General features: G+C 37.8%; 1 protein-coding gene across 1 annotated transcript; it reads left to right on the top strand.

The window, feature by feature from the left end:
- The first annotated feature begins 145 nt into the window (after positions 1 to 145).
- On the top strand, positions 146 to 13,417 carry LOC124289354 (Golgi to ER traffic protein 4 homolog). Its single transcript, XM_046725967.1, has 9 exons — positions 146 to 256; positions 6,261 to 6,339; positions 6,956 to 7,037; positions 7,863 to 8,018; positions 8,719 to 8,857; positions 9,813 to 9,953; positions 10,488 to 10,563; positions 11,390 to 11,456; positions 11,817 to 13,417. Exons 1-9 carry the CDS (start codon positions 153 to 155, stop codon positions 11,930 to 11,932), a joined length of 960 nt encoding a protein of 319 aa, XP_046581923.1. The 5' UTR covers positions 146 to 152; the 3' UTR covers positions 11,933 to 13,417.
- Positions 13,418 to 14,684: the final 1,267 nt, after the last annotated feature.

Below are 14,684 nucleotides of genomic sequence, written 5' to 3'. Positions count from 1 at the left end.
TTTAATCGATCGACTCTATAATTGCTGAAAAATATACATAGTATGTTGTGATGTTACTGTAAAATTGACATCAATACAAGAGCGTAAAATCATTATGAACAACTTCTAATTTCGATATCAAGTGGATCTTTTTTATTAGTTGACTATTCAAGATGGCCGCTCGCGGTGTTGAGCGTGTTCTAGCAAAATGTGAAGCATGTGTAGATGCTGGTAACTTTTATGAAGCTCATCAAATGTACAGGACTTTATACTTTAGGTCAGTATTATTTATTCTATATGATGTTGTATTATGTGTTTGGATTGTTGATTTACTTTAGTCAGAATATTTTGAAGCGTTCCAGAAAATTCATCAAATCGTCACCTGCCCAAATATGATCTTTCACTTTCAATGACTTTGCTTGTTATTTATCTAGACGCTACAGCTAGTATCTATGAACACATATTTCTCCCTTAAGCATAATTCTGTACATTGATAAATACATGGCATAGATTTGTCGAAAACTTTATGTACGGGAAAATGTAAGGATTATGTTTTGGACATCATGTGTGTTCAGACAAGAGTGTTCATCGTGATTATACTTGCGTTATAAGAAGGGGTGTTACGTCACACAGATATGGCAAATATTGGGATGATGTCTTGTTTTGAAGATTCTGTTATGACTGAGTGATATAGTGTACAGTTGTTCATGTGATTAGCAAGAATGCAAACAGATGGTTCTTAAGCTTCCGAAAACCCATTACAAGAATGTGTAATTAATTTGTTATTCTCTAATTGAATGAGGTTGCATAGTGAACATAATTGACATGAACCCTCGCAACACGTCACAAAAATACAACCCATCTTTCATAATTATGATGAATTTTCTCAGACTCAAGTTTGGGTTGAAAAGGAATAATTAGAATTATCTCCTGTTATGTAATGATCATGTGCATTTATTGATCTGAAATGAATCAGCTGATTCTTACATTTGGATGATACATTTGTACATGCTGTTGACATATACATGATTCTTACATTTGGATGATACATTTGTATGCATGCTGTTGACATATACATGTGTGCGTGTGCGAGCGTCTCTCCAGTTTGGAGGACAAGTAGTTTTCTGGTGCTCTAATACATTAAAATGCTTACCTATGCATAACACCAATTATATCAATTTAGACACACCCAAGGGCTGAAATGACTGAGGTAAAACATCACCTACATAAGTCAAAATATAATTCCCTCTGCACAACATACAAATGTGATAACTACAAGACATCTTCATTCATCTGATTTCTTGAAAATTCAGAATTGCAAACAATTTATTATTTTCTTGAGTACAAAGTGTTGTATTGGTAGCATTTTTGCTTGTTTATGAACACTTTGAACAAGGACCAATTTCTGGTCTAAACAGTGCATAAAATAAGCACCCAGTGACTACCAGTAACTTGTGTAAGTAACAATAGATAGACGGACCATATCAACTTTATACACACAATGCATGTTTGATCTGATGTTTAGCTGCTGGTTCCAGTACAGCTGTGTTCATTATATGTTTCTGAAAAGTGATATCATGGCCACTAGACAGCACAAAGTTTAGCCCTATTTTTTTAGTTTCAATAGGTAAAAGTATACTGACAATTGAGAGTCCACATTAATGTCTTCCTTGTGACACATATATGACTAATGTATGAGACAGTTGTGAAATGTGTGACTCCAGTTATAGTCACATATTACTTTAAGTATCAGTGATACAACATACTGGAAATTCATTTAAGGAGATATTCTACATCATATTCTGTTTGTATAGCACTGAAATGTAGGTCAATTGCAGTTGTGTGTGTGAATTATTTGAACATGTTGAGGTGTTTGTTAGGATTGGTCACGGTTTCTTGAAGCAAAAGCCTTGTCTCTGTGTATTCCTTCTTGAGACATTATTTTCTAGTTGTGTTGATCCTCGGTCAAACCTCAGTCATGGTTTCTTGAAGTAAAAGCCTGGTCTTTGTGCATTCCTTTTTTAGACATTTCATGGTTGTGTCGAACTCAAAGTATTTACATAGGTTTTATGTAGGATTTCGGGACTAGCTAAATACCAGTCTATCATGTCCATTGAATGTTTATAATGGATATTAGGGGTGACTATTGAGGTGGAAACAACTATTACGATAACAATAGTCTATTGCAACATGCCATTGCGATAATCTATTGTGACCAACTATTGCAATAGTTTTATTCTCCTTGAATTGTCTCATTTGAAGTCATTTCCCAAATGAATGTATAGTTTATATGAAATTAAAACAAGTTGAAGTAGTTTCAGTCTCTTTTAATAACTGACAAGAAACGTGTAAACCAGATTAAGTAAACAGTTAAAACATAAACTCAATGATCATGCAAGTCTGCACCCAAACATCCTATCAATACTCAAACATACTATCGATGTATTGATAGTTTTTCGTTTTTACCTTCGATTATTGCTATTGGAGACTCAACAATTGCAATCCATCGATAGTTCGATGCATCGTTACAGCCCTAATCATGCAAGATAACCTGCAGTAGAACATTAGTGAAGACGAATTCAAAAGTCCCCTCAGTTAGCATCACACATCTCTAATCAATTTCCTCAAAATGCCTTTGGTCATGTCTATTTATCATGGTTTTTTTTGCCTATCTACATTTATACTCCAGTGTATTTGCAAAAATTATGCAAAGTGAATCCACATGTCACAATTAATTTTGAGTTGATGGTGTACAAATACACATGAAAAATACATGTACAAAAACACAGTAATATTACTACAATTCAACAATGTACATAATGTATACTTGTTTTTCTTTATAGGCCTTCATTTAGCTATTGTTACACTTAGTGACATGGTTATATAAACTTTAGTCTACTGCTGTGAATAATCCATAAACAAGGTGCAACGTCTCATGTATTGTTACCTGGACATGTATTGCTTTTGTCAGTTTATGCAACATTACACACTGGGAAGAGGTGTGGTAGCCTAGTGGTTAAAGTGTTCACTCATTTCATTGTAGACCTGGGGTCAATTCCCAAACATAGTGGGTACGTCTAGTGTGTGAAACCCATTTCTGGTGTCTCTCTGCTGTGATATTGCTGAAATATTGTTAAAAACAGAATAAGACCATACTCACCGTTACACTCTAGGGGAAGAGACCAATTAGAACTCAACTTAAACAGCATTACAGCAGAATTTTTTGAAATTGCATAAAAATACCCAGCACACTGGACCAAGGGACGTAAAAGCTATCAATATCTGACTTTTATGAAACTTGAGAACAATCACTCACTGACAGTCATTGGCTGCTGGGGTAGCCTAGTGGTTAAAGCGTTGGCTCGTCACGCCGAAGACCCGGGTTCGAATCCCCACATGGGTACAATGTGTGAAGCCCATTTCTGGTGTCCCCCGCCGTGATGTTGCTGGAATATTGCTAAAAGCGGCGTAAAACTTAAACTCAGTCAGTCAGTCATTGGCTGCTGGAAGGTTACACAAAACTGAAGGACTGGGGCAAGGCTTCTGATATGACATGTGCTAGTGTGCTTGACCAGTGAAACTTCTTCAGTTAGTGACATGTAGGGCTGGGACGATGCATCGATGCATTGCGATACATTTAAGTTTGATACAGCTATCGTATCGTTGACTGGTGTATCGATACAAAACGATACACAACTTTTTTCAAAACAGTATTATCTTAAACATGTTACAGTACTTATTTAGAGAAAAATACGCAAGTATGATGGAGTTACTTGTTTGTTTATTACAATAGCCTGTTATTGTTTACGCTGCTTTTACAAATAGCCTTGGCGGGGACACCAGAAATATATCATTTTAAATCTTGATTGAACCGTCTTCTGTCATTCTTTCTAGGCTAAGGTGTATGTATCCTTGATATATCATTTTATCGATATCTTTCAAGGGTAAAATATCGTGACATAGTGTATCGTCCCAGCCCTAGTGACATGGTGGTAGTTTCGATTGTCCATGCTTTTTGTCTGGTTGATGCCAATAAGTCCATCTTGTACATTTGGACAAGGTATTGCATTGTCACAAAGTATTCAGAACTAGGTGGGTACTTGGTTGAAATCTGTGCTTCAGAGTGTAAAGTTTGATAGCCAAGGCAATGGGCGTGTTGGTGCGTCACTTGTATCAGCTGTGCAATGATAAGAAAAGATTCAGTTTGTATCCGGATACACTGGTCATGATACAGAGCTCCAGATAAGATTTAGCTCATGTGGGTACTGTACCCACTGTAATTTTTTGGAGTGGGTATTATGAATGTTGAGTGGGTATTTCATTTTCCGTTACCCACTGCTTTCAAATATGTGCATATTTCAGTCATATTACTCACCTAAGTATTATGTCTTTGAGTAAGTTTACTAAGCAGGTATGTCCTGCCTTATATCATACAAGAATTTGTTCTTTTATGGTTTATTATTTATTTACCATCAATGCCAGAGATGCCAACTTCAACAATTTTATCATACTAGTGACTACAAATTTTAGCCTAAACTACTAATATCGAATTTTCACTAGAAATTTCTGAGGAAATTGGAAGAAAATTCATTGAAATTAGAAATATATAGACACAAACATATATTTTCGTCGACTAAGTACAAGACAAATATCAAGTATGTTCTTGATTTCGACAAATAAATAAGCTCTTATCATTAATGAAATCAACTTTCAGGATTTATTTCATTTATTTGATGTTTGCAAGTAGATATATATCCAAAATTGACTCTGACATAGCAAAGTAAAAGGGTACTCAAGTTTTAACCTGATTTACGATAATTCATGTCACAAGGCCTACATGTCATTCGTTTTCAATAACGTTTCAATTTGTTTGTATGTATTCTGTAGTTTCAAATTTCGTACTGATAGTAATAGACTTAAGAGTATGGACGGATACATATCCTGCACGTATAACATGATGATACAGTAAACAACGCATTCATAACATCTTTACTTTTCTATTTTCAAATAATTTTCTATTAGACCATTCACTTGATAGTGTCACGAAATTATGAGTAGATACCTTTGTTTGCGTATTCCTTTCGACAAATTCGCATAAATCGCCTTTGACATGTCAAGTTTTTCCTTCGTTGGGGACCTCTGACATTTCTTCAAAATCGAAACACTTCCAAGCGTTGGATCTGCCTTTCCGCAAGGGTAGTTGAATATTTCATCGACATCAACCCGTCGGCAGCCATACGTTTTGTTCGCGAAAAGCTTACAACAATTATGATTTCACCCAAACTGGCTTATTTATCTTAACACATTACTGGCAGATCGTTATTTATTTAGACTTTTGTTCCTTTTGTTTTATTTTTATATTCTGCAGCTGGGTTATTATGTATTTAGATCGTCCGTCATGAACAAGGTAAGCAGCAGTTTGCAGCTCATGGACTTATATCATACCTAATCAAAACCAACCTAAATATAATGGAAATGATTTCATAAAAATCACTCATCCTATACTGACAGTCCAACTTGATAGCAATCGATGTCTTTTCATTACATGAAGCGATTTTTTATAAATATATTCCGTACACATTTGTTTTAACCTTTTTGTGTATCTAACATTTTAAATGCGTAATTGGTACACAACAATTATTTTTCAATGCGTAGTTGGAAATTTTCTATGCATATTTTACCCGGATATGCAGCTTATCTGGGCCTCTGATGATACAATACATATCTTAATATGACATAATTACATCACAAAGGCCATGAAATGAATTCCTCATGAATATTAATTAGATTAGTGACAAAATGGTGACAGAGTCAGTTTGATACCAGACATCTAATTTGTTAACAGGTGACTTTCAAAACTCACATTTATCCTATTTAGAGATTTTTATTCTTTTATTGAGCATGTAAAAAATATCAATTTTGTGTCATCAAATATCATATTACAGATATCACACAGACCTCATATATAATGCTACCTGTGAAGATCTGTGTTAGAATTGGTCTCAACAACCCATGCTTGTTGTAAGAGGTGACTAGTGGTCACACTCACTGGCTTGGTTGACACATGTCATCGTATCCCAGTTGCGTAGATTGATGCTCATGCTTTTGATCACTGGATTGTCTGGTCCAGGCTCAATTATTTACAGACCTCCACCATATAGCTGTAATATTGCTGATTGCGGCGTAAAACTAAACTCACTAGCTCACTCATCCATACTAATACATCTAACATTCTATAACAAATTTGTGTTACAAATTCTTTCTATGTTTGATGTTTCCAGGTATGCAGCTGGTCAGAAGTATGCAGAGGCTTCAGACCTCCTCTACAAAGGTTCCCTGACGTTACTTAAACACAACCAGGTATTAGTTAGTAAGACACAAGCACAGATAGTTCAGTGTGATACTCATTCCACTGTGATACAATATTAATGCAGTAAGAATTGTTTGATTCTCATCAGGGTTGAACAAGCATTTAAGCAGTGGAGATCAATGAAACATAGAAATGGCAGACATCTGTACATGAGACTGTACTTTAAATAACTGACAAAGAGATCATTGACATACCACCAGAATATATTCTTATGCTTAAGTCATAGAAATAAGAAATTGCTCTCATATTGTTTGATCATACATGTATATGTAAATGCTGTGTGCAAATTATGTGACATTTTTCCGAAGCCCATCAGTCCAAGTCATTTTTATTATGTTAAGACATGTTTTAGTCCTAGATTGAAAATACCCGTGAAGATCAGGGTTAGATTCGGTCTTCGGTAACCCATGCTTGTCGTAATATGGGATCGGGTGGTCAGGCTCGCTGACTTGATTGACACATGTCATCGTATTCCAATTGTGTAGATCGATGCTCATGCTGTTGATCACTGGATTGTCTGGTCCAGACTCCATTATTTACAGACCACCGCCATATAGCTGGAATATTGTATTCATGTTCTTATGACTGCTGTTTTGTCTATTTCAGTATTCCAGTGGTGCAGATTTAGCTTTGCTCCTTGTAAGTGTCCTGAACAGCTCAAAACAGGAAGTTAGCAATGTTACAATTGGTAAGTAACATCGTTTTCATTAGTAATGTGTTGTGAGGTTTGATTTTGTACATAGTATTTGGATTGCTTAAATTATATGGTGCTCGGGGTAGCCTGGTGGGTAAAGCATCGCTTGTCACGCCGAAGACCTGGGTTCGTTTCCCCACATGGGTACAGCCCGTAAGAGAGGGTGTGAAGCCCATTTCTTGTGTCCCTGGTGTGATATTGCTGGAATATTGCTGTGATAATCCTGAAAAGCAGCGTAAAACAGTGTTTCAAGTCACAAATTGCCTACCCACTAGACTGACAGGGCAAAGACATCCAAATTTGATGATAGCTAATAATGAAACAAGCAAGAAATGGTTATTCAAAGGAGATTCATTTAATATGGGTCTCATAGTGTTGTTCTGGCCTTAAAGTGGCACTGTTTGAAACTGTTTCATCCTTGTAATTTTTCGATCAAGGTCAGCTTTCAAGTGTTTACTTTGTTTTGACCTACAGTTTGTTTACTTGGCGAAAACATGATACATGAGTGTGTGAAGTCCTTTCATACAATCAGGGTACCCGTGAAGATCCCTGTTAGAAATGATCTTCGGTAACCCATGCTTGTCGTAAGAGGCGACTAACTGGATCAGGTGGTCAGACTCGCTGACTTGGTTGACACATGTCATCGTATCCCAACTGCGTAGATCAATACTCATGCCGTTGATCACTGGATTGTCTGGTCCAGACTCGATTATTTACAGACTGCCACCATATAGCTGGAATATTGTTGAGTGCTGCATAAAACTAAACTCAATCAATCAAAAACCTTTCCTTAATGAGTGATGTGTTTTGTTCCTGTAGATCGGGTTGCAACACTCTTCCAGCAGATGGACCCCAACTGTCCAGAAAGACATAATTTCTTGACCTCAGCCATAAGGTGGACAAACAAAGTGAATGCAGACCACAAACGAGGTCATCCTGACCTGCATCAACGATTTGGAATTACATTTTGGCAGGGTATGTTGGATTCTAAAGTGCAAGTCATTTGAACACTGTTGGGATTCAAGGTTAAAAATGATATATAAAGTAACCTATACACAGGATAAACCAATGAAGATCAGGGTCAGGGTCTTCAGCAGCCCATGCTTGTCGTAAGAGGTGGCTAGTTGTGTGAACAGGCTTGCTGACTTGGTCATCGCATTCCAATTGTGGAGATAGATGATGGTGGTGATCACTGGATTATCTGGCCCAGGCTCAGTTATTCACAGACTGCAGCCATATAGCTGGAATATTGCTGAGTTGTTAATTCCAGACTGCAGCCATATCAACAAACACTCAACAAAAACAAACAAGCAAAACCCTACTTGGGACCCTGCATTGTTGACACATGTAATTGTATCCCCATTGCGTAGATTGATGTTGTGGTGTTGACCACTGGACAGTCTGTTCCAGATTGAGTCTTTACAGCCCACAACCATATAGCTTGAATGTTGCTGAGTGCACCATTAAACAACAAACAAACTATACACGGGATAAAAGGCAGCTCATATAACATATGGTCGGCCACTTGTATCTCAATATAACTTGCTCTTAATATCAAACACTGGTCTGTTGAAGATTTGTTTTTATTGTTTACAAGCCACTGTGATATAACTTGAATTGCTGACTGTGTGTTTAACATTGTGTGGCTTTAATTGAATTTACAACATATTTCCAGAGAAAAACTATGCACAGGCTCGCTACCACCTTGTTCACTCTACCGATGGGAAAGGATGTGCAGCCATGTTGATAGAGTATCATAATAGTCAAGGCTACCCATCTGAGGTGGACCTGTTCATCGCACAGGCTGTGCTGCAGTGAGTATTGGAAACATGTTGTGGTTACAAGAGTCATAGCGACATCGTTTAGCTGGGTGGGTAAGATTGTAGGTTATCACAAAAATCGTTGTGATCCCAGTACACTGGGATTTATGCTCATGTTTTCTGTACTAGCCAAGACAGCAGGCATCCTGACCATTGTCATCAGGGAAACATTGGTTTGTTGCTTTTGTTGATCTTTTGCTATGTTTCTAAAACAAAAATCAAGATGTTTTAGCATAACCTAGTAACATAATTGGACTCAAAGCCATTGTGATCTTATCAATCTCAAGACTGATACATTGCAGCTAAGACTGATCATCAATCAACTTCTAGTCATCTTGTTTCTGCAAAATTATCTGAGAAAAAAAGTGAAATTGTAAGTGATTTTGGGTCAGTTTGGGACCACACTATTCTGTGTGCGATCTCACTGTTCACATTTCAGCAGTACTGTTAGTAACGAAGTCTTTCATTATGTTTTACGTTAAAGTAATACAGTTGTGTCAAAGATGAAGGAACCTACAGTTTGTTTGAGTTTTTAGAGGGTCGCCAAGGCTGCTGTATGATGATCAGATTAAGAAATACATAGGGACTATGCTTTGACTTCAAGGCAGTTGTTAATTTGACTCAGTAAAGTTCATCACAACAGTGTTTGTATCTAAAAAATTGACAAGGTAGCAGTTGTACCAGGTATCTGAATTTCATTTTGTAAGGGTAAACTCCATTTGAGGAAAATGATCGATACTATGCATTGCAGCATCAAATCTTTTTATCACTGGATTATCCTGTCCAGACTATATTGTTTACAGGCCATATTATCAAAGACCTGTAATATTGCAGAGTGTAGTGCGAAACAATAAATTAAGAAATTTGTTAGATGTTAATGTGATGGTTATACTTTTAAAGTTATTGTGTACTACTTTCTGTATGACTAATGGTGTTTGTTTCCTTGCAGGTATTTGTGCCTACAAAACAAGGACACAGCACATGCTGCGTTTATTGCCTACACAACTAATCACCCACACTTAGAGAAGGGGCCTCCATTTGTGAAACCTCTGTTGAACTTTCTCTGGTTTCTGTTACTGGCACTGGAAGGGTAAGGATATAATTCATATATAACCTTTTGAGCATTTTTAAAGGAACTGAAAAATAAATGACCACAGCGATCCATATCCTGTTGGTTTTTTGCAGACTCATAACATATACCTACTCTTTCCTAGTCAACTGGAATTCTCATATTCAAAATGGGTAACTCAAAGGATAATTACCGAAACTCGTAAATATAGCTCTGAACGTATAACTACTGCAATTTGCAGGATGAGTGCATGCCCTGTAGGACATGTTGGGTTTAAGAAATCTTTTGGGCCCTGATTTATGAGCCTATTTAATGCATGATATATCTGTCTCGTTAGATCATCGGGATTATGCAGTAATGTGAATCTCATTCTCATTGAAAAACCTCCTAGTACACAACATTAAAAGCTTATCTTGCCGAAGTACAGTTACCTCCCTTAGATTATTTTCACTTGATTCAAAAGTCCAAAAGTCTTGAATGAGTAAGCCATGTGAAAGCCATGTGAAAGTCATGTAGTATTTCAGGGATGACAATACACTTTCTTCCCTGTTTCAGAGGCAAATTAGCAGTGTTTACGATATTGTGTGAAAAATATGAAACTTCCTTAAAAAGGGATCCTAGTTATAAAGAGGTGAGTTATTCGGGTGATGTCATCCATTAAATATTTTTTTCCATCACTGCTTGAGGATATACAATGATTTTTGCATCATGCATGTCCTGGGAACAATTATGCTATTTTGGTATACACTTGTTTAACCTTGATTCATTGGAAGTGCTGCCAAAATCATAGGGTAAGGTACTGAACACGATTTCATTTGGTATACTCACTGATTATTTTATTCATTGATTCAGCAAATTGAAAATGCCTAATATTCCACTCATGAATGAAACGTTTGTTTACCGAAGCCATTTGAAATCATCATCCATTCGTTGTGCACATAAAGTGTGACGTAGCCTTGTTTTGTGAATTGTGTAGTCGGTAACGATATATCACTAAGTACGACAGCCCATTGCAGTAAGTATTGACACCTAGGAAAGCAAATGACGAGATGTGAGAAGGTTGGTGCTAACGGTATCTTTTAACTTGACAGTTTGTAAAAAGAAATATTTGGTATTAGTGGCATTAGTGATCTTGGGCTATTTATCTCAGTGCTGGACAATTTGATTCAGTGGATTTACGTGTAATGCAGAGATTCCGAACAGTTTTGTCAACGAGGCATGGCATTGTGTGCACATCAAATGTACCGCTTCGTGATGTCATACGAGACTTAATTTACGAGATAGCATGATAATTTCCGCAATCCACGAATCAAGGTTATCCACAAATTTAGGTTACGGTTCTGTATAACTTTTGACAAATTACCTATTTTCCTTCTTTATTTTGTGGAACAAATTATTCCTTTAAAAGTTTTTCCTTTGACCAGTAATTCTGAATAGTTCTGTATTTCAATTTCCAGTATTTAGACAAAATAGGCCAGCTCTTCTTTGGAGTTCCTCCCCCTCAAGTCAGCCAAGGATTGTTTGGTGAGCATATCTACTGGGTATTTTTCCAACCTGTTTTGCCAACCTGTTTTGAAAAGATGGTCCATTTTCACACTGCTTATGTTTTAAACATCAGATGCTTTATTCAAAACAAGGATGCAAATTTTCTGCAGAATTCCACAGTCTTGCTACTTCAAGGGTCAAGTGGTGGGCACCCACATGGGTGCAATGGGAAGAACTCATAATGTTGCTAAATGTTGTCAGTAATACACAAGTTTCCTGTAATTCAAACTTACATTATTTTTAAATAAGCATTAAAAGATGAGTTTGTGAAATTAGGGTCAGATATTCATTTTCATCTTTTGATTCCTTTTTGTTTTACATGCTTTGTCTTATTTTCAGGGAATTTGTTAAACAGTCTCCTGGATGGTGGTGGTGCCGAAGACAGTGATGACGACAATTCTGTGACTGCCAGCACCGCTCCCAAAAGAAAAGAGACACAATTTGATATGGATTAATTATCTTGCAGATGTGTGCCTTTTCTACGTGGTTATCTCCCTTGGGGGCTCTGTACCTGACATTCTAAATACAATTCTTGCAGGGTTTTGTTCCTTCATTTAACACTGCAGTGAGGTGTGACATTTGTTGCATTCTAATATGATTATTTACATTGAAAATATATTCTTGAAAATATGAGACTGTTTGTGATGCATCTGAATTTCAGTTAATGGATTAGTTGTATTTGGAACACCAATGCAAAAGTTAAAATTCATTCTCAGGCAGTGACTGTCATAACATTAATTTGGTCAGATGGTATCATTTGTTATGAAGATGTGATTCTAGGCTGTCAGAACTTGTCTCCATTGGGGATGGTGGGGTATCCTAGTGGTTAAACCATTCGCTTGTCATGTTTAAGGTTCGATTCATCATTGCCCACTTGGGTGCAGTGTGTGAAGCCTAATTCTGGTGTCCCCTGGTGTGATATTGCTGGAATATTGCTAAAAGCAGGGTAAAACCCAACTCACTCATTCACTTGTCTCATTGTCATGTGTGATATACTTGTACTAGTGTCAGTATGGTTTCCTGCTTCGGAGAATGAGAATGGCTCTGTAATCAAGTGTATGTAAAAATTGTTATTCACATTGTCAGCTTCAGGGGTTTGTGTAGACTACAGCTTCCCACCAAAACCTGAGGGGACATAGGTTACTTGGGGCGGTTGGGTAGCCTAATGGTTAAAGTGTTAGCCCGTCAAGCTGAAGACCCGGGTTCGATTTCCCACATGAGTACAATGTGTGAAGCCCATTCTGGTGTTCCCCGCTTGAATACTCCTAAAGGCGGCGTAAAACCATACCCATTCACTCACATAGGTTATTTCATTGTGTATTCACTATCTTTGTCCATCAAACTGAACAACAGCCTGATCCTAGGGAGAAGGAAACTGATGAGTACAAACACATGGAGTTCATATTTCGTCATACACAGCGCTGTTTCTTTCAAGGAATTATGTTTGATGTGCAGCCTGTCTTCAGTACCTTGCTTCAATATAGGGCAGTTGTACAATTCACACAGAGTTACTCTTTCACAGGGTATCATGTCCCAAAGACGTCAGTGACTTTACATGGCTTCATTTAATGAAGGCTGAAACTTGATACAGGTAATCACTACACTGCTATCGACCCAATGTAATCAAGGTGATGAGGAACATAGTGTATATTCACCCCTGAAGTACTGACTCATCGAGATGGTAGAGTTGTGACAGACCATAACGACTAAAAATAATTGATTTCCTTTTGTGTCCCTCTTATAATGACACACACATGTGGGAGCTGTGCCGTGGGAGCCATGCCAATTTACGCTTGTCAGAAGGGTACACAATGTACGTGATCTAAACTACCAGGTGTCCGACTTCCATTTTTGTGGAAGCTGCCGTGACTTAGATCGCTGACTTTGAGTGCCTGACTCTGAGAGTGAGGGGAGGTGGTGTAGCCAAGTGGTTAAAGCGTTCGCTCGTCAAGCCGAAGACCCGGGTTCGATTCCCCTCATGGGTACAATCTGTGAAGCCCATTCCTGGTGTCCCTCACCTTGATATTGCTGGAATATTGTTGAAAGTGGCATTAAACTAACTCACCACCACCACCACCACCACTGAGCGTGAGGGTTCAATCCTGGATGGGACTCAACCTAACAAAAGTACTTGAATGTGTACTTTGTCTGAGAAAATGTAATCCCAAATATTACATGTTACAGTGCTTACACAGATGGCAGTGTTTAAATGAAGTAGCAAAACTCTGTGTTATCCTTTATTCCTGTTGGTTTCCATTCCTGTCTTATTCAAGCTAATCAGCTTATCATTCATCGATTACTCTAGGAGAATGTCATTGTTTGAAGTGGTGAATTGGAAGGCAGTTATTATGTTACAGATATCTTCATGTCATGAAACAGTTCATGTCAGAGTGACCTAATAGTTATGAGTCGCGTATCTTCTACTTTGGTCTTATGATACATCAAATTCGAAACATGACAGATTGAATGTCTGTTATTGATATTTTCCATAAGGTATTTGAACTAGAACTTCTCATGTACTTATGAATATTATGAAGGATCTTTGTCTTGTTTCCGTGTGATTATTCAGAGAAGGATAAATTCCGTACACCTGAAAAGCTGAAAGCTGTTAATATTTTACTCTGTAACAGTACCTATGAAGACTCCTTCACAGGAGGCCCCATCACAGGAAGCATGAACAACTTTGACTGCACCGGCAGCTGAATCATACCTGAGCCAATCAGATATCAGCTCTCTGGGTTGCTCCAGTCAGATATCAGCTCTGTGGGTTGCTCCAGTCAGATTTCAGCTCTCTGGGTTGCTCCAGTCAGATTTCAGCTCTCTGGGTTGCTCCAGTCAGATATCAGCTCTCTGGGTTGCTCCAGTCAGATATCAGCTCTCTGGGTTACTCCAGTCAGATATCAGCTCTCTGGGTTGCTCCAGTCAGATATCAGCTCTCTGGGTTACTCCAGTCAGATATCAGCTCTCTGGGTTGCTCCAGTCAGATATCAGCTCTCTGGGTTGCTCCAGTCAGATATCAGCTCTCTGGGTTGCTCCAGTCAGATATCAGCTCTCTGGGTTGCCCCAGTCAGATATCAGCTCTCTGGGTTACTCCAGTCAGATATCAGCTCTCTGGGTTGCTCCAGTCAGATACCAGATTCGTCTGATCTATGTGCAGAAAGGTAACACCTAGTAGTAAAAGATCTGATTTTAAAAACATTACTCTAA

Source organism: Haliotis rubra, unplaced genomic scaffold (assembly GCF_003918875.1).
Source record: "Haliotis rubra isolate DU_JTF1 unplaced genomic scaffold, ASM391887v1 Scf44, whole genome shotgun sequence".
NCBI lineage: Eukaryota > Metazoa > Mollusca > Gastropoda > Lepetellida > Haliotidae > Haliotis > Haliotis rubra.
Note: the sequence above shows the minus strand (reverse complement) of the source record. Positions and strands in the feature narration are given on the sequence as shown.